This window comes from Balaenoptera physalus (genome assembly GCF_965194825.1).
Source record: "Balaenoptera physalus genome assembly, chromosome: 2".
In the NCBI taxonomy this organism is placed as follows: Eukaryota; Metazoa; Chordata; class Mammalia; order Artiodactyla; family Balaenopteridae; genus Balaenoptera; species Balaenoptera physalus.
The window spans coordinates 40,493,241-40,514,263 of NC_138883.1; the positions used below are offsets into that span (position 1 = coordinate 40,493,241).

Consider the following 21,023-nt stretch of genomic DNA (forward strand, 5'->3'; position numbering starts at 1 on the left):
TGGACCTTTTCCATTACACTATGCTGATCTCCAGTTGCCAAAGAGGAAACTTAACTCAGTTGTCAATTTTACAGCCCATTTCCTAAGTGGAAAGCAAGGGGGCACCTGCAAAAGTGTGTATTTCCATACATGCAAATTGGCACTTTGCATGCAATTCTCTACTTTACATGTGCGCAGGGGTAGGATTACATTTTTACTGATACACCCTGGCTTTGGTAGGCTGCTAACAAGGTGCCCTTTACAAGAATACTCCCTGGGGCAGTAGGGCAGGGAGGCACCTAGCTGCTGGTTTCCAACCAGGAATAAGCCACATCAATGAGAAGACTGGAACGATCTATAACCTCCAAACAAAGTATGATATAAATCATCACTATTTGTCTCTGTTAGCCAAGTAGAAAGTCACATGTTTTAGTGACAAATGAGAAAGCTCAGAGAACTTTCAAGTCCACAGCCAATCATCACAGCTCTATCTCATACTGCGTGACAGAGGAAAATCACAAAAGTTTCTTAGTCAGGATTTGGAGTCAGGGCAAAATACCAAGTGGAATAATCCAACAGTTTTGTTATTGGTGACTGATGTTGACATTAACCTACGAACTAAAATTCAATTTTGTATATAAACAATATACTGATTTCTTTAAAAACAAACAAAAAATTGTCTCAATATATTTAATAACATTAAAAATTTCTCTGTGAAAGATGTTGTTAAGAGAATGAAAAGGCAACTCACAGACTGGGAGAAAATCTTTGTGAAACACATATCTGATAAAGGATTGGTGTCTAAAATATACAAAGAAGGCTTAAAACTCAACAATGTAAAAACAACCCAATTTTAAAAATCTGAACCTCACCAAAGAAAATATACAGATGGCAAATAAACATGTGAAAAGATGCTCAACATCATATGTCAATAGGGAAATGCAAATTAAAACAACAATGAGATACAACTGCACACCCATTAGAATGGCAAAAATCCGAAACACTGACAACACCCAATGTCGGCAAGGATGTGGAACAACAGGAACTCTCACACATTGCTGGCAGGACTGCAAAACGTTACAGCCACTTTGGAAGGCAGTTGGGCAGTTTCTTATAAGACTAAATATTCTACCATACCATGCAGCAATTGCTAAAAAATAGTCTTTGGTATTAACTCAAATAAGCTGAAAATTTCTGTCCACACAAAAGTCTGCATACAAATGTTTGTAGCAGCTTTATTCACAAATGACAAAATTTGGAAGCAAACAAGAGGTCATTCAACAGGTGAATGGAAAAACAAACTGGTACATCCATACAATGGAATACTGTCAGTGAAACAAACTGTGGCACATCCATACAATGGAATATTGTCAGTGAAACAAACTGTGGTACATCCATACAATGGAATATTGTCAGTGATTAAAAACAAAGAGCTATCAAGCTATGAAAAGACACGTAGAAAACTTAAATGCACATTGCTAAGTGAAAGAAGCCAGCCCGAAAGGTTAGATACTATATGATTCCACCAAATGACACTTTAGAAAAGGCTCTTGGGGAATGCTCATGGTTTTTATGGCAACAGTAAAAAGATCAGTGGTTGCATCAAAAGTGAACCCTACTGTAAACTATGAACTTCAGTTAATAGTAATGTATCAAAGTTGTCTCATCAAGTATAACAAATGTACTTCACTAATGCAAGATGTTAGTAATGTGGGACACTATGGGTGTGCTGGAACGAGGGAATATATGAGAACTCTCTGTACTTTCTGTTCAATTATTTCTGTAAACGTTAAAACTACCCTAAAAAATAAAGTCTGTTAATTAAAAAAAAAAAAACACAAACAAAAGATGCTCAACATATTCAAGAGCATTTTGAGTTTCTTATTTTGATTAAAACTGCTATGTCTACTTTCCCCTACCGACTCCTGTTTTGTTCTGCTTTTCTGTCAATGTTTGCAAAAATGTTAACCCATATAAAGAGGATTCATCCAAGGTGCCTTCCAGAATAATTCCTTTTTGCATTTGGAGGTAAATTATTCAGCAAAAGACGTGGGAAAATATTTCTTTCACTTATTAATCCAATTAAAAATAATGAGTGCTAAACTAAAATTACCAACCAAAATACCAAAGATGAGCAAAACAAACGCCTGTGGAAATAAGGAAAAAAGATAAAGAACAATTAGAGCATTATTTTAAACCTTCACCTGCTCCAATAATGTACATTATAGTTCAAAATACATTAACTTTTGTGATGTAGGTAAAATACTTAATTATAAAATGACAAGTTATTTCTTAAAATAAGATTCTTAAAAGAAACAAACAAAAATCAACCTACCCCAAACTTTTTCCATGAGAGAAAATCCTCTCTGCTCAGTTTAAGGTAAAACAGTCCCGGGAACACAAAAATCAAACACGTTGATGTACTGGAACCTTAAAGTGGGGAGGAAAAGAAAAGAATATTGCCAGATTCAGATGTGAGACTGGATGACAATTTAATCTATTGTAGAAAATGGAATTTTTGAAATAGAAAACTTACCAACTACACCAAATACATTCCTAATGTCAGGAACATATATCGCAAGTAAAACAATGAAAATATTGAGAGCTACAGTGATCAAAGAATGGCGAATCCACGAGAATGGAAAATTGGAGAAAAACATCATCATTAAAGCTTTCCTTGCCTGTATAACAGAAAAAGATTTAAGCAAAGAGGAGGTATCAAAGCCAAACTACTTGCTTAGGGAAACACATGTATGGTACAGTTACCATGATATTCTTGCCCTCTAAACCATTTAGATTCCAAAAATATGGCATAAACTATTACTGTAAGGTATTTATTGCATATAAACTGAGAAATATACCTATCTGTGTGAGCTTCATAAAAACTGTTTTGGTTTTATTCTTGAAAAAATTTTCACATGCAATTTCTTTCGGTTGTATAATTTTCAAAATTACCAACAATAACACTTTGTGAAGAAATCACAGAGTATCATTTTCATGAAATTCAACAGATAAAAGAACAAATGGTTTAAAACAGAAAAAGAAGTCATGCCATGATAAAGAAATACCATTTGCTGTTTTATGTTATATTATCTGTTTCACAGCATGTAAATGTGAAAACTAGTTCATGATGCTCTCCACTGCTAAGGCGGCCAACAGGCAGTCATGTCCCACAAGCGTTTACCCAGCCCCCGCTGCACTCCTGGCGCTGCGGTCCCCACAGGGAGATGGCCCCAGTCTTAAGGAGCTCCCCGTTCAGGGGCTCAAGTTGTCCACTAGAAGCATCTGTACCCAAAGCCTATGATTCTATTCTCCCAGAAATTCTCAAGAGTCTTACATATGGCAACTAAATGCCGAGCGATGATCTGCTGTGCCCCTTAAACTATAACTCTAGAGCAAATAAAATCTGTGACTAAGATTAGACTAGAACGTCTATGTGAAAATAAATTTCCAATAAACTAGAAGGAGCTTATTTTTGCTGACTTGACTTTTTCCTCTTCGCGCACATTCTTTTGAAAACAGAATACAGAATTAAAGGGGAAAAAAAAAAACCCAAAAAACTTTAGAAGAACGATAGTCTCTAAATTGGAAACAATGCTGTGGGAGAGCGTAAATCTAAACTAAATCTGAAAAAGCACAAATTAGTTTAGCGGTTCACTGTTATTTTTGTGCTTTCATGGGGCCATAGGCAAGTATGAGGTCTTTGATCACTTACTGGACAAATGAATAAGATATACAAGACTAGATGTGATTCAAACATTCTAGTCTGTAAAGAATTAGTGTCGCCATATTAGGGAGCTGCTACACCAAGCAACAAAACCTTTAAGAGTACTTACAGGGAAGTGGATTAGAGGGACTGTCAAAAGCACAGCAAATAGTATGCATAACTTCACAGTCATGACGACAACATCATGTGGCAAGTATTTACTATAACCTTGTAGTAATTCTGACGCCACACTGTCTGCAAATTTAAAAAACAATAATAAGGACCACATTATAAACTACTAAGATGTTAATAACAGTAACATTATTTTCCTTTGCACAAACGGATCTTAACAGATTTTGGATTCCCAGTACCAAATCCATCTCTGGCCTTTTTCCTATCCTATGAAACACAGAGACATTAAGTAAATATCTTCTGGAAACCTACAGTGTTTTCTTTTAATGAAACTAGAAATTGGCCCAGGCAGAATTTCTAAAATTATGACAATGAATATACATTTAAGAAAATCTCTTTAGAACTTTTCCATAATCTGAAGGTTTTGAACAACACTTATGTTATTTTATAAAGTGCTTTCATGTATACTACTGAATCTGGTCCTTATGATAACAATATAAGATAGGTAGCTAGGCTAAAAATTATTAACTGACTTGTCCAAGATCATACAGTACAAAGGGGCAGAGCTGGCAGAGCTGTACTCCCAAATTTTTTTGATGCCAAAGCCTTTCCTTAATATTGCAATGTTTTCTAGGATCTTATAGTTTTGTGCATGTTAACCTGCTTCATCAACATTTCATCTATAGATTCATCTTTCATAAAACAGAATGCAGTGTTAGGGTAATGGCTTCCTTAGCAAGCCAGTGTGGTAGTCAGTGACAGAATCTGAACAAGCTGACCATGCTTTGCTCTCTGGTGTTCTTCTATCCTCACGTCTTCCTCACTCCAAGCCAGAGGAGGGCTATTAAGAGTGAGAGTTCTCAAGAACACTCCATATCACTGCCTTGTACGGAAAGATGAGCTTGTACTTAGAATAGAATAGTGGTTTTTTTGTTGTTGTTCTTTGTTTTTGTTTTTTTAAATTTGAGACCATACGGTTTGGAAAAGTCACTTTGGAGAAAATAAGAAGACAAATCAAATACACCTCTGTTTTCAAATACCTTAAAATTTAAAGGGGAGATAAGATGAAGACACACACATATAATAGAAAGTGTGTAAACACAGACACACTTAAGTGGAAGAAGAAGGTCTAAACAAAGAGCTATGGTGATTCTGAACAGGGAAAGATAACTATGGCTTTGGGATGAACGTGAACGAAATCCAGGAAGACTTGAGAAGAGTCATCATGATATAGTGAGCAGCAGGAGAGTAGAGGGGCTTGAATTCTGCGATCAAACAGACTAAGATTCAAATCCTACTCTTACTAGCAACTTAACTTCTCTGAGTCTCTTGGTTTTTACATTTGTAAAATGGGGACAATAATATATTGACCTATAGAGTTACTGAGAACATGACATGAGTTAATGTATGTGTGCTGACATTCAAAGATGTGGGGGAAGAAATTCTCTCTGGTAGCAATACACAACCGAGAAAATGAGCAGCCCAATAGCACTTCAGAGGCTGAAAGACTGTGCGGTAGAGCAAAGAGAGTAGTGGGTGATAAGGCTGGAAATGCATTTAAGACCAGTAACAGAGCTCTTCGTAGGGTCTGGACTCAATCTGGTAGGCCACAGAGATGCAATGACTTCTGAAGAACAGTGCATTATGATCTGAACTAAGCAGGAAGACAGATTGGAAGAAAAAGAGGCCAAAAACAGGAATAACAGTTAGAAGGCTACTGTCATAACCACTGAGAGGTAATGAGAATTTGAACTAGATTAGTAATGATGGAAATGGGATAGAAACTAATTGTTGAAAGTATCAAAGACATACTTGATATAACGTGGGACTAATGGAACAAGTAAGAGATTAAGAAGAGCCAGGAAAGCTGGATTCTAGTCCCAAATATGTGAGATACTTGTGACTCTTTTGAAAAATATAGCAAACTATTTTATTTCCACTTTCTGAATCATAAAAACGAGCTATTAACACTTACTGCTTAAGAACTTTGTAGACTTTTAAAATGGTCTGGTTATTATGCAACATTTGGGTATTGGCCTGGTTTACCAGAGGAACACTTTTTATTCCTCACCTTATAATGCTTTAACATCTGTAATCAGAGCCAATATTATTAATCTAGGTACATACTTATTGGTCCCTTTAATCTGATAAAATTTAGATATTAACTAAGCCTTGAGAGCACTGAATGAAAGGATCCCAAGCAGCTCCAGAAGCCTGAAGAACTAGATTTATTACAAATTCAAAATACCGGTTACATGTCTACTTTCTACTTTCCCAAGACAAAAACCTTTTTCCTGAGCCAGTCAATTCTGTGTTCTTACCTGAGCCTTATGCAAGGGATAGAGTACAACACAATTCTCTGCATTCAGACAAATCTCTACAAATCTCAGGAAGAACCTGATGGTGATCTCTGCAAGTTATACATTCTATTGAAGTCAGGAGGCTGTCCTGTTTAATAAACACTGTCAAACAGGGGATGAAGTTTAAAAAGATTATCACAGTAACAGAAAGATCACTGGATTAATATTCAGGAGACATACCACTAATTGTGAGACAGGTCACTTCACCTCTTGGACTTAAGCTACTCATCTATAAAATGAGTTGAAGGTGTTAATTTGTGACAAGCCCTTCTGATAAGGTCTCAAGCTCTTCTGATAAGGTCTCAAGCTCAATCAGCAATTTCTTTCTGTAAGACTGACAGCTACTGCTATTCCAATAGAAATATACTGTAAAAGACTTTCAACCCAAAAAAGAAACACTGTGAATAGCAAATCAATATCTGAATCTTCTTCTGTCTTTGGAGAAGGAACTACTTTTATATCATTCTTTCTTTCCTTCTATCTATCTATCACCTACCTACCAGCCTACCATGTGATTTTCTTAGATCTGTATTTCTCCATTACATAAAGCATGGATATTCTGAAGAATCTGCATCAGTGGAAAAGGGTTAAGTCAGAGACAACAGCTTTACTTGATAACCAGGAAAATCTCTGTGTAGGAAACATTTCATGTACATGATGAAAATATTTAGCCTCTGTGTTCAGGCAAAAATAGATAGATAGATAGATAGATAGATAGATAGATAGATAGATAGATAGATAGGTAGATAGATAGATAGATAGATATGCCTGGAGCTTAAGTGAGCCAGGTTCTTCCAAAAGTTCACTTTGCGAAAAACTTGGAATGAAAGGAATTTGGATTCTGTGGCATAATTCCGGAGGAGGCAGCACAGTAATAAAGGCATTGACTCTGGAGAGAATCAGAATTGGATTCAAATCCCAACTCGTTATTCATTAGCTGCAGGTACTGGCCAAAGTGCCCAACCTATCTGAACCTATATCTTGCAGAGTCGTCATAAGGACTGAGTTAGGCAATGTATATAATAAAACACGTGGCACGTACAGAATAAATGTTAGCTCAATAAATGCATTAGCATCCATCCTTCCTCCACTTCCCTTTCCATCTAAGCTTTCTTATAATTTAACACAGCTCCTAACATCTCGTGGTAATATTTTTGCAACTACTTTTCAGCTGTCCTGGAAATCGGGAGGCCATTTGAGGTTTCTTCCAGATAGCTCTATTGATCCATAGGGAAGAAAAGGAGGTCCATTTTTTGGACTTTTTCTCAATTTTGGAAGATCCTTAAATATATCCCTAAATAGTATTTGTGCCAGGTGACAATTTCAATTTATAAAAATATACAGCTATTCCACTAAGTTTTTGCTGAATCCCAACGAAGACCCTGCTGTAGTATCTCATTGTTATAGAAAAGTATCACTGTGCTCAACTCTGTACAAAAACAAACGTAACAACCAAAAATAGAGTTTATGTATTTCAAGAATTTTATTTCCTTAACAATGATCAAAAAGTTTAACAATCTGCTTTAACTTTCATTGTAGTGTATCCATGCTCATGTTGGAAGTAGGAAGTAACGCTCTTCCGGATGGTGTGTACAGAGCTCTACCACTCTTATTCAACATAGTACAAAAATGCAAGAGCAGATTTAGATTCATCAATCGCCTTTATTACTGTTGAAATGACATAGAGTTAGCAAGAAAAGGACTATATAGAGCAATTATAATTTTCTCACATACTGAAAAGTCTAAGATAATACACTGATAATAATATACTGAAAAGTTACCATATTTAAATTAAGTTCCATTAATGACAGTAAGAAGAGAAGTACAGTGCTGAAAAAAGAGCACCTGAAATTATGAAATAATTGCAATAATAATGATAACAGTAATGATAATACACCACCAGCAGTAGCTCTCCTTTGTGGAAGACTGCTGTGTGCCAGATACTGTAACAGGCATTTTACATATAACTTATTTCCTCTTCAATATAACTCTATACAATTATCCCTGTGTTACAGATTAGGAGGTGAAGATAGTACAAGGTGAAGTACCCTGGTTCAAGGCCACACAGCTAGTTAGAGCACAGTGGTTTTTTGAATCATATTTGTTGGGTTTCAAAATCCATACTCTTTCCACTGGGCTTAGGAAAGGTAGTTATGCAAGTAAATGTCCAAAAACTTGTCAGACTTGAAAAAACTCTGGAAGGTAAGCAAAGCACCATCACAAGCCATCGTGAATGTCTAAAACCTGAAACACATGCACAAGGCCACCGACCGTGAAATCAGAGTCAGAACAGCTAAATATCACAAAAGTAATAATAGCCATCTACCTGGAGCGTTGTTATAGGGGCATTCATAAACTGAAAAGTGTATTCAAGGATTTGACAAATTGAGTGCAGTTTGTTATAATGTGTTTGTTTGCAAATTAAACAAGTGTGCTTGCAAATTTAACAAAAGAGCTTACAATTTTTTTTCTTGTTCTAGACTTTTAAGTTTTATTTTTTCTTGAGGTTCTTACCAGAAGAGAAGAAAACTCACCAAGCACATAACTTTTCAAAAGTAAATAAAAGAAAATTTTACTTTTATTTTATGAATTTAAAAGAATCCTTTAAAAATTTAGAGAGAAAGTTCAGGCAAAGCACAGAATACACACTGCAGAACTGTGTGAATTAAATCTAAAGGCAGAGGTCTCTGACATAAGGGTACAACTATAGTCCAAGTAAAACCCTTTCCTTTCTCAACTTGTTCTTTTGCAATTAAGATGACTGATTCTCTCAACCTCCCAAACTGCTGAACTAGAGTCTAACATATTGAATTCTCAATTAAAAAATAAATAAAATCATTATTGCACTTTTTTTTTTTTCTCGTAGAAAGACTTCAGTGTTTCTAAGCCCGAGATTTTACTTGGGTATTTAAGAAAATTTTCATATGAAGTTATCAATCTTGAATTTGATCCACCTTTTTAAGAGAAAGAAAATCAGTTCTTTAAGGCCTGTAGAGCCACCATAGTGGTGCACTGAATTCTGGCAGCCTGAACAAATTAACTTGCTAATGAAAGGCAGAAACAAAGTCCATATTCAGGTGTGAGATCAACTACAGAACAATTTATTTTGTCATCTATAATGAAATAATATACTTACCATAAAAAGTGAGGTACCCAAAGAGTGCAGATATAAAATAAATGAGAAAACTTAAAGCAATTGCTGTATTGGTTACATTCTGCATCCTTTTCTTAGAAGGTCTAAAAGAAAAAAATGGTAAAATTAGAATCTGTGATCTGAATTATATCTAAATAGATAAATATCTCCCAAGCTATTCAAAAGGATTCCTTAATCACTCAAGACCTAGTTCTCTAATAACTACACACTAGAATTCTTGATTTGAAATTACTGCACAAAGGATTATGCTTCAAAGAAACATTCTCAACTTAGAACTAAGTCTTGGTTGTTTTGTTTTGTTTTAAACTAACACCTACAATCCAGTGGTGGGAGGGAAGGATTCACAGAGGAGAATGTTATTCAATCTGAAAGTCCTAGAAGTAAAAAGACATACTAACACATTTTAAATATTCCAGGATTCTATAGTACCTTTGAAGTTCACAGTATATGGGCAATATTGAGGTGTGGCAGAGAAATGAAAAAGCCATGGTTGGTATGGCATAAGCACTCTGAAAAAAAAATTTTTTAAAGATGAAATTATTAAATGCTACTCTGTTGAAACCACTACTTCATTTGACAATAAAATCAGTTCTCCAAAAAAAAAATATCAATTTAGTTAAATTTCTTTCATGTTTCATGAATCACCTGTTTATAAAATAAGAGGTTTTTTTGTTTTTTTTTTAAACGAGACACACAATTATGGTCCCCAGTAAATATTTTACTTGATAGCTGTATTGCCCACACTAGCCAAAATATTTCTTGGCTGCTTCCACACCATGTTGGTTTTACTACAATCACTACTGCTTCTATATTATATCAGTAAGATAAAAATAATTAAGGTAAGATAAATAACATTTAGGTAAGATGAAAAATAAAAACATTTTAGAAATGAGCTTATTGTAATTCTCAGTCTTTCCTAATGCATGTATTAGGAAACTCAAATACATCTTATTACCCTAAGCAGCAATAATAGTTAATGCTTTTGAACCTCCTTTCACCAACTCAATTCAAGTACCAACTTAATCTAAGAGAATACTGAATATATTAATCACATCTTAGCATCTATAACTAGGGTCTCTTTTGATGGGAATGAACATGATTTATTCTAGACCAACAAATTCATACAGATCCACTGGACTATATGAACAAAAGTTGTTGTTTTTTTTTAAATTAGAATAGTTAAGAACCAGAGAAAGTTACAAAGCAAACAAAAGTTACCATCTAAATGAAAACACTGTCTTTACAAAATAGATGGTGATGATTTACTTTCTCTTTTCTACTCTAAAAAAATTTCTCCTTAACTAACTTAACGCTCTTCAGCAAAAGAAGTTCCAGATGACTGTAGATCTATCTTCAGACACAAGGCCTCCTAAAATATCGTAAGAGAGCTGGCAGGAAGGAAAGCTGTAGCATTTCCCAAGGCTAGATTAGGAGAATGAAATTCAATTCACAAATTCTCTTTCATATACTGCTCAGTTTCCTGGCTTGTCAATTACCCTACCTAAATCTTTAAGGCACTGGAGGCCTTTACCATGTAAAAGATGTGGTAACCTCCCTTGTGGGGCCAGAGAGACATTTCTCATTTAAAAACGGGGGAATAAGGGAGTTCCCTGGTGGCCTAGTGGTTAGGATTCCAGGCTTTCATTGCTGTGGCCCGGGTTCAATCCCTGGTTGGGGAACTGAGATCCCGTAAGCTGCAAGGCACGGCCAAAAACAAAACAAGACAACAATGAAAAAGAACTCTGGGGAATAAAAAGGAAAATTTTGCATGGAGGAGTTATCACACTAAAATGCTACACTAATAGAGTTATACATGAGTAGTGGGGATTCTAGTATCTGGGACCTGCATTTTAGCAGAATCAAAAAGTGTACATGAAGAAACCTGCAGCAACAAGGAACACGGGGAGCTCTTCTAGAATGGTAAAGTAGAGATCATTCAGATCAGTTTCCTGTCTCCTCTGCTGATGCTCAGGGGCTCTTGCAGGCATTTCAAATATCCTAGGGCTCTCAGAGAAGGCAAGGGGGACTTGGTCCTTCTGCCTCTGCTACAGGCGTCATAAATTTCAACTTTGGAATGTCAGCCAGAAGACGCATTGGCAGCGCTCAACTGCTGGTCCAAGGATGAGGCTGTCTAGCCACAGACCAAGGTTCTACTCACAGGGGAGGAGTTTTTGATATAATTGGCTATTTAGCTTTACAAGTCCAGAGGGCAACAGGAAGTCTGTATGCACAGAGGACCTTATTGGCCAGACCAGACATTCAGTAAATCTGTTCTCTTAGGCAGTGGCCCATTTAAAACAGGCTCCATTTAAAGGCGTGCCAAAAAAAAGGTGGCTGTTTCATAATGGGCCACCTTCTGCTAAGCAACCCTATACTGAGTACTTCCATGAAAATTAATTAGTTACAGGTAAAAGACCTAAGAGACCCTGTTACACAAATCTCTTAAACTTGAAATGTGAAAAAACTATAAGTATCTGTTAATAACTTACACACCTCTTTGGAGAAATGAAAGAGCTTTGGTTTACAATCATCTGTAGCATTTGAAATCTGTTTAAGAGGATTGAGGGGAAAGAGAGAAACCAACAGTCATTAAAAGTTAGAATACATCAAAAAAAACCAAGATGAATTTATTATTACTGGGCTTTCAAATAAAAATATTTCAAAACAAAGTTCCAAAATGCAATATAGCCATTACTTTTTTATTAATTAGGAAAAAAATCCTTATTAGTCATATTTTATTTTTCTTTTTAGCTTAAAATAAAAAGGAAGAAACTGAAAAAAAAAAAAAACCAAACAAAAACAAAACAATTACCTGGGAGTACTGCTCTACAGAATTTAATGTCAGAGGACAAGGGATGGACCATTTTTTGATTATTATCTGTAAGAATAAGTAGGATCAGATGATTTCTTACCAAATTCATGACAAGAAATTGATTTCAAATAGGTCAGTATTATTTCAATTAATCTAACACCATACCAAATAATATGCTAACTAATAAAAGATTCTTTGTTCATGTCATTTCCCTAGATAGAATGGGGCCATCATCTGACACGGGCAACTACGGTGGGAGAGCATGGGGGGCTGCATAGTTGTTTGGTGGAGATCTCCCTCACTGAAGACTGAGAGCTTTCAAAACTCCAATAGTATCAAGGCATTAAAAGAAAATCCAACTCAGAATGCGAACATGATGTTTTTAGTGACAATAGTGCAAGAATATGGCTATCTGTGGACCTGGCATCAGTAGCAGACAGAGAAATATTAATAGCAGTTTTGGAAATGGTCACAGGTAGATGCAAAGGGGGAGGCTCAGGGATTTCTGATGTATGAGCACTGGCCCTCCTTGCTTTTTTCAGACTTATATCACTTTTGGTGAATGTGGATGAAGGTGGCAAAGAATAAGAGCACAAAGCTACGGAACTAGACCTGGTAAAAATGAATTTTTTTAAAAATTAAAAGAAATCCAGAGGGCTGCTATTTCCCAGAAATAGTCAATGAAAATGTTTCAGGATTTTACTCTTAATTGTGGCCATCCTGTTCCTAGACCTACAGTTGAGTTGGTCAACATTACCACTGTTGTAGTTGTTTCAGGGCACTTAATTACTCTGTAAATACTTGCTCTAGGCTGAAACCCAGCATACAAAAGGGCAAGGGAGAATAAAGGAAGCATCTGTCCTTTGCAGAAGACCAGTAAGTAAATATTATACTATTCCTATTCGGTATTTTATCTAGTTTTAGATTTTAACTAATTCAATCAAAATTTTACATAGTGATAAAACAAACCCAAGGAAAACATATACTTTTAGGATTAAATTAATGAGTCAACTAAAAAATTACTCTTATTTAAAACCCTCACCAAGAGAAAAAAAAGAACTGTAAGGATAAACTGGGCAAGTTGCTTTGATATTTCTAGGTAAGTTTTCAATACGGAATAAAACTAAATGGTCAACTTACCAAAAGGAAAGAAAAAACAAAATCAAAAGCAATAATCTCACCATATTTTTTTTCTGATATGTTTGCCCAAAAAGGATGAGGATGGGGTGGGGTAGAAGCAAAGTTGTTACTGGTCTCTCTCTCCAGCCCTGCTCCAAATTCAGCATCTCACATTTCCCCCTGACTAACAGCGGAGGTGGCAGCAGCAACAACCATTTACATTGTGTACCAGGTAGTTTGATAAGGTCGGTATGTGAGCTACCTCATTTTATCAGCTGTTATTACAAGACTTGCAAACCCAAATATTTCAAAACAGTGTTCCAAAATGCAAGAAAATGATAATTTTTTCATTAATTAGAAAATATCATTAGCAGCCTGATTTTATATTAACATAAAATTCAGTTACTACAGCTAATTTCTCTGCAGAGACCCATCTCAAGCCCAAGTGACGTCCTATAAAGCAGAAGTACAGAAGAGGAATGGAAGATACCTGACAACAAAGGGTAACAGGGAGTCCTTGCTCAAGTTGAAGGCAGAACACAGTAAGAAGATAAACCCAGGGGTCAGAAAGAAAGACAAAGGGAAAAAGAAGATTAAGCATTAAAAATACTTGTTCACTTGTACAGGAGGCCCTTCCCTCTTCTCTCTGCTCCAAGTCATTCCCATCTTTCAAGCCTCAGCTCAAGTTTTATTTCCTTCCACATCCTTCTTTATTCTACCTGTTGGTGATCCTTCTCTCCTCTCAACTCTTATGTCCCTCCTATTTTGAAGCAAATAAATCAATACTTAATTATGTATTGACTATACTGTTCTCTATTTTTTTTCTGATAAATTTATCTTACTTCCCTGACTAGAATGGCAGATCCTTAAGGGTGGTGTCCTGATTAATCTCCCACAACTCTAATGCCTACCATAGTGCTCAGCAGAAGGAAATCCAAATCTAACCAAAATCGATTCATATAGTTCTCTATTTTCATTACTGACTTATTAAAATATTACTTCAAATATTAGTATTAGAATACTAACCTGTACTCGACAGAACTTTTAGAAAGAATAGAAATTCATTTTTGTTCAAGAATGGACCAAAAACGGTACCATCATGCTGAGCCACTGCTAAAACAAAATTTATTTTTAAAATTTTAGGTATTTCAGCAGGGCCAAATATTTACGTCAAAAACTTTTAAGCAAAATAAGGATCTGGGACAATAGATAAGAGTATAGGTTTTGGGCTTCCATGGTGGCGCAGTGGTTGAGAATCTGCCTGCCAATGCAGGGGACACGGGCTCGAGCCCTGGTCTGGGAAGATCCCACATGCCGCGGAGCAGCTAGGCCCGTGAGCCACAATTACTGAGCCTGCGCGTCTGGAGCCTGTGCTCTGCAACAAGAGAGGCTGCGATAGTGACAGGCCCGCGCACCGCGATGAAGAGTGGCCCCCACTCGCCACAACTAGAGAAAGCCCTCGCACAGAAACGAAGACCCAACACAGCCATAAATAAATAAATTAAAAAAAAATACTTTAAATAAATAAATAAAATAAAATAAAATAAAATTTAAAAAAAGAGTATAGGTTTTGATTTGCACTGTTTGGAGAGTATAATTTAAGAAAATAATAGTTTTCTGGACTGATTTTTAAAAATGTAATATAAATGCTATACAGATTTATTGATACAAACACATACTTATAAAAATAATCAGTGAAAAAAGGTGCAATGGAAAAAAAAATAATCAATGAAAAAATTGGAATCCATCAAAAAAAATTGGGGTTAATATATACATGTTTTCCTTAACCACTGTGTATTTTTAAACCTAATACTTAGAAAGTCTAAAATAAATTCAGGCATACCTCATTTTATTGTGCTTTACTTTACTGCACTTCACAGATACTGTGTTTTTTAATGGATTGAAGGTTTGTGGCAGCCCTGCATTGAGCAAGGTTATGGGCACCATTTTTCCAAGAGCATTTGCTCACTTCGTGTCTCTGTGTCACATTTTGGTAATTCTCAAAATATTTCAAACTTCTTCATTACTATCATATTTGTTATAGTGACTGATGATCCGTGATCTTTGATGTAACTACTGTAATTATTTTGGGGTGCCATGAACTATGCCCACATAAGATGGCGAACCTAATTCATAGATGCTGTGTGTGCTCTGACTGCTCCACTGACTGGCAGTTCTCGTCTCCCTCCCTCTCCTCAGGCCTCCCTATTCCCTGAGACACAACAATATTGAAATTAGGCCAATTTATAACCCTACCATGGCCTCTAACTGCTCAACTGCAAGGAAGAGTTGCACATCTCTCACTTTAAATCAAAAGCTAGAAATGATTAAGCTCAGTGAGGAAGGCATGCTGAAAACTGAGATAAGCTGAAAGCTAGCCCTCTTGTACCAGACTGTTAGCCAAGTTGTGGATACAAAGGAAAAGTTCCTGAAGGAAATGAAAAGTGCTACTCCAGTGAACACACAAATGATAAAAAAGGTGAAACAGCTTTACTGCTGATATGGAGAAAGTTTTAACGATCTGGATAGAAAATCAAACCAGCCACAACATTCCCTTAAGCCAAAGCCAAATCCAGAGCAAGGCCCTAACTCTCTTCAATTCTATGAAGAGTGAGAGAGGTGAGGAAGCTGCAGAAGAAAAGTCTGAAGCTAGCAGAGGTTGGTTCAATGCGGTTCAAGGAAAGAAGCCGTCTCCATAACATAGAAGTGCAAGGTGAAGCAGCAAGCGTTCATGTAGAAGCTGCAGCAAGTTATCCAGGAGTTCTAGCTAAGATCATTAATGAAGGTGACTACACTAAACAACAGATTTTCAATATAGACCGAAGAGCCTTCTATTGGAAGAAGATGCCATTTAGGACTTTCATAGCTAGAGAGGAGAAGCCAATGCCTGGTTTCAAAGCTTCAAAGGACAGCCTGACTCTCTTGTTAGGAGCTAATGCAGCTGGGGACTTTAAGTTGAATACAATGCTAATTTACCATTCCCCAAATCCTAGGACCCTTAAGAATTATGCTAAATCTACTCTGCCTGTGCTCTATAAATGGAACAACAAAGCCTTGATGACAACACATCTGTTTATTATTTTAAGCCCACTGTTGAGAACTACTGCTCAGAAAAAAAGACTCCTTTCAAAATACTATTGCTTGGGGACTTCCTTGGTGGTCCAGTGGTAAAGAATCCACCTTCCAATGCAGGGGATGCAGGTTCGATCCCTGGTCGGGGAACTAGGTTCCCACATGCCGCGGAGCACCTAAGCCCACGCGCCACAACTACTGAGCTTGCGTGCCTCAACTAGAGAGCCCATGCGCCGCAAACTACAGAGCCCACGTGCCCTGGAACCTGTGTGCCACAACGAGAGAAGAGAAAACCTGCATGCCACAACTAGAGAGAAGCCTGTGTGCTGCAATGAAGAGCCCACGCGCCGCAACGAAAGATGCCTCAACACATGCCTTAATGAAGATCCCGTGTGCCACAACTAAGACCCAATGCAGCCAAAAATAAAAAATAAAAAAGTTTAAAAAAAATATACTATTGCTCATTGACAATGCACCTGGTTACCCTAGAGCTCTGATGGAGATGTGCAACAAGATTCATGTTGTTTTCATGCCTCCTAACACAACATCCATTCTGCAGCCCATGGACTGAGGAGTAATATTGACTTCCAAGTCTTATTCTTTAAGAAACAATTGCATAAGACTATAGCTGCTGGAGACGGTGATTCCTCTGATGGAGCTGAGCAAAGTAAAATGAAAACCATCTGGAAAGGATTCATCATTCTAGATGCCATTAAGTGCATATGTGATTCATGGGAAGAGATCAAAATATCAATATTAACAGAAGTTTGGAAGAAGTTGATTCCAACCCTCATGGATGAATTTGAGGGGTTCAAGACTTCAGTGGAGGAAGTCACTACAGATGTGGTGGAAAGAGGAAGAGAACTAGAATTAGAAGTGGAGCCTGAAGATGTGACTGAATTGCTGCAATCTCATGACAAAACTTGAATGGGTCCAGAGTTGCTTTTTATGGATGAGCAAAGAAAGTGGTTTCTTGAGATGGAATCTACTCCTGGTGAAGATGCTGTGAAGATTGTTGAGATGAATACAAAGGATTTACAATATTACATAAACTTAATTGATAAAGCAGTAGCAGGGTTTGAAAAGATTGACTCCAATTTTGAAAGAAGTTCTACTGTGGGTAAAGTGCTATCAAGCAGCATTGCATGCTACAGGAAATCATTCATGAAAGGAAGAGCCAATCGATGCAGCAATCTTCACTGTTGTCTTATTTTAAGAAATTGTCACAGCCTCCCCAACCTTTAGCAACCACCACCCTGATCAGTCAGCAGCCGTCAACATCAAGGTAAGACCTTCCACCAGCAAAAAGGATTACAACTCGCTGAAGGCTCAGATGATGATTAGCATTTTTTAGCAAGTTTTTTCTTTTACATTATAGGTTATTGCAAGATATTGAATATAGTTCCCTGTGCCATACAGTAGGTCCTTGTCGTTTACCTATTTTATATATAGTATGTGTATCTGTTAATCTCAAACTCCTAATTTATCCCTCCCCCTCTTTCCCTTTGGTAATCATAAGTTTGTTTTCTCTGTCTGTGAGTCTGTTTCTGTTTTGTAAATAAGTTCATTTGTGTCATTTTTTTAGATTTCACATGTAAGTGATATCATATGATCTTTGTCTTTCTCTGTCTGACTTACTTCACTTAGTATGTTAATCTCTAGGTCTATCCATGTTGCTGCAAATGGCATTATTTCATTCTTTTTATGTCTGAGTAAGCGATAAAGTATATTTAAATTAAGGTATGTACATTGTTTTCTTAGACATAATGCTATTGTACACTTAATAGTCTACAGTATAGGGTAAACATAACTTCTATATGCACTGGGAAGCCAAAAACTTTGTGTCACTCGCTTTATTACAATACTAGGTTTATTGCAGTGGTCTGGAACCAAACCCGCATAGTCTCTGAGGTCTGCCTATATGCCAATTAAAAAGAGAATTAAGAAGAAAGTATACAGTGTCTTCACTGTCCCACTGTAGACCAAATTTAAATTGTGCTCCTAGGTAAAATCTGAGCAGATGGTTTGCAAAGCATAATAAATGCAGAATAAGGGTATTATTTCCATATGACAGCTACAGTAGGAATCTGCATCAAATTAAAGAGTATCTGCCATGACAGAAATGAAAACTGTGAAAACTACAATAGACATGCTGTATCAATACATTTTACCTGCTTCAAATTATTGGCTATAAAAACCAAATTACTCCTAACTATGCAATGCTTGTGTGGTCAATTATCTGTGAGGAAAATATTCAATGTGTGTACACTGATTCTCTTTAATATCCATATGTTCATTTGCAAATACAGGCCACTCTAAACCATGTAGATGCTTCTCAACAATCAAACTATGATGAAATTATTTGTTGTTTCCCTCTTAATGTGGCACCTAAAAAGTGTGTTTATGGATGTTAAGTAAACTTATTGTGGTAATCATCTCGCAATATATGTTAAGTTGTCATTATGCTGCACACCTTAAACTTACGCAGCACTGTTAGTTTATATCTTTATAATGTCAATTATATCTCAATAAAATAGAAAAAAATCTTTAAAAAAAAGTGTATGTTCAGGCTTCCCTGGTGGCACAGTGGTTAAGAATCTGCCTGCCAACTCAGGGGACATAGGTTTGAGCCCTGGTCCGGGAAGATCCTACGTGCCGTGGAGCAACTAAGCCTGCGTGCCACAACTACTGAGCCTGTGCTCTAGAGCCCGCAAGACACAACTACTGAGCTCACGTGCCACAACTACTGAAGCCCGTGCTCCTAGAGCCCATCCCGTGCTCGGCAACAAAAGAAGCCACCGAAACGAAGAGTAGCCCCTGCTCGCCGCAACTAGAGAAAGCCCGCACGCAGCAATGAAAACCCAATGCAGCCAAAAAAATAAAATAAATAAATAAGACCAGTAGGATATTAGAAATGAAAAAAAGAATTATTAGCAATAGATTATTTATTTTTAAAAGTGTATGTTCAATTCACTTACTTGTAAAATACAAGTTGGGCAATTTTTGCAGGGGAGGGCAATGATTTTAATGTTGATAAATTCAACAAATGATTAAATGTAAGCACTGTTAAGTATTTTTAGTTTTAAGAGCATTCATTAAAGTATAAATATTTCTGTACACTGAAACCAGGGTCACTTTCACTTCATCTAAATAATCTAAAGTTGTTTTATCCTTGTATCCCAGAAGATAGTTTAGCCTAAGTTAAATGCATCCTAAATGTTTTGACAGCTTGGAAATCTGGTTCTATATGGTTTAACGAATGATGTGTTGTCTTGCTCTTTTGGACGGCATTTTTCTTTCATTCATTTCTCAATAACAAAGTAGAGTTTAAATAAGCTTATGATTTTAAGAGTTTAATCAAGCCATTTAGGTATGTATCTTGGCAAGTTTAAAATGTTTAATCCTACTTAAAGCTTGACAGACTGACTATGGAATAAACTGCTAAGCAAAAAGAAAAGGGATTTTTTTTTCCAAAATTTCACACAAAAATACAGTCTTTGGAATGTTAAAATCTGTTTTAGAAGAATTAAAAAGAAATGAGGGGCTTCCGTGGTGGCGCAGTGGTTGAGAATCTGCCTGCCAATGCAGGGGACACGGGCTCGAGCCCTGGTCTGGGAAGATCCCACATGCCGCGGAGCAACTGGGCCCGTGAGCCACAATTGCTGAGCCTGCGCGTCTGGAGCCTGTGCTCCGCAGCGGAAGAGGCTGCAATAATGAGAGGCCCGCGCACCGCGATGAGGAGCGGCCCCCGCTTGCCGCAACTAGAGAAAGCCCTCGCACAGAAACAAAGACCCAACACAGCCATAAATAAATAAATAAATAAATAAATAAAAATAAGAAATTCAAATTCTTTTATCTTTTTAAAAAAATTCTCTTATCTTTATATTATTTTATAAATATTAGAATAAAGTTTACCATCTGAGAGATATTTTTCCTACGTTATAACAAAAATGAGCTAATTTAAAAAAACATTCCACATGTGAAAAAAAAAATTTCTTTGCAGCAGGCTTTTCATGAGAGCTTAACCACGCTGAATAAACCAGACCAGATAGAATTCAGGCACTCCAATTCTTACTAGATCTCATCAACGGTTAAGCCCCTGAAGCTATGGTTTCGTTAATGGAACAAAGTTTCAAAAATTAAGATGACTAGGACCAAATTGATTTTACGGATTAGAACCAGCCTGATTCTCATGCTTGAGTATCCCCCAAAACACACACATACACACACAATATTGTACAGAAATAAATGGATACATACACCTAGCCAAAGAATTATACTCCATCTAAGGTTTTAACAGAATTAGTATGCTCTCCTCTCTAGTTAACCAGAAGAGAAACTGAATTTGAAATGCTATTCTAGCTAAGCCTCTTCAAAATAGATACAATGAAGGAAACAGTTTTGCAGAATAAAAGTGCTTTTAATAACACGTTGAAATAAAATGGGATACCTTCCCAACACAAAACAGAGTTAAGAGAAAAAAAGACATTAACACAATGAGTTCAATTTTAGTAAGGAGATAAGCAATACACTATATTTTAAACTTACCACAAGAGCAAAGAACACCATAAAGAAAAATGATAAACTACTTGTGTAGCCAAGAAAGCCTGTAAAATAACAGTAAAATAAAAAGCAATTTATAAGGAAAGTGATCCTAACGTGCAGCTAAAGCTATACATCTTGGGCATG

At 36.5% G+C, this 21,023-nt stretch overlaps 1 protein-coding gene across 8 annotated transcripts in view; it reads right to left on the bottom strand.

Annotated features, from left to right (window-relative positions):
- Positions 1-21,023, bottom strand: part of SLC38A6 (solute carrier family 38 member 6) — an 80,516-nt gene that overhangs the window by 15,853 nt on the left and 43,640 nt on the right. For 5 of the 8 annotated variants that reach the window (XM_082450438.1, XM_082450440.1, XM_082450439.1 and 2 more), the window contains exons 8-16: positions 20,883-20,941; positions 12,144-12,209; positions 11,825-11,878; positions 9,761-9,840; positions 9,314-9,414; positions 3,816-3,940; positions 2,516-2,660; positions 2,315-2,409; positions 2,093-2,126 (exon numbers count right to left, since the gene is read on the bottom strand). In XM_082450438.1, the coding sequence (XP_082306564.1) occupies positions 2,093-2,126; positions 2,315-2,409; positions 2,516-2,660; positions 3,816-3,940; positions 9,314-9,414; positions 9,761-9,840; positions 11,825-11,878; positions 12,144-12,209; positions 20,883-20,941 (759 nt within the window). Of the gene's footprint in view, positions 1-1,188; positions 1,281-1,321; positions 2,127-2,314; positions 2,410-2,515; positions 2,661-3,815; positions 3,941-9,313; positions 9,415-9,760; positions 9,841-11,824; positions 11,879-12,143; positions 12,210-20,882; positions 20,942-21,023 lie in introns of those variants that run through there. The other 3 variants (XM_082450441.1, XM_082450443.1, XM_082450442.1) reach the window with 3 other exon arrangements.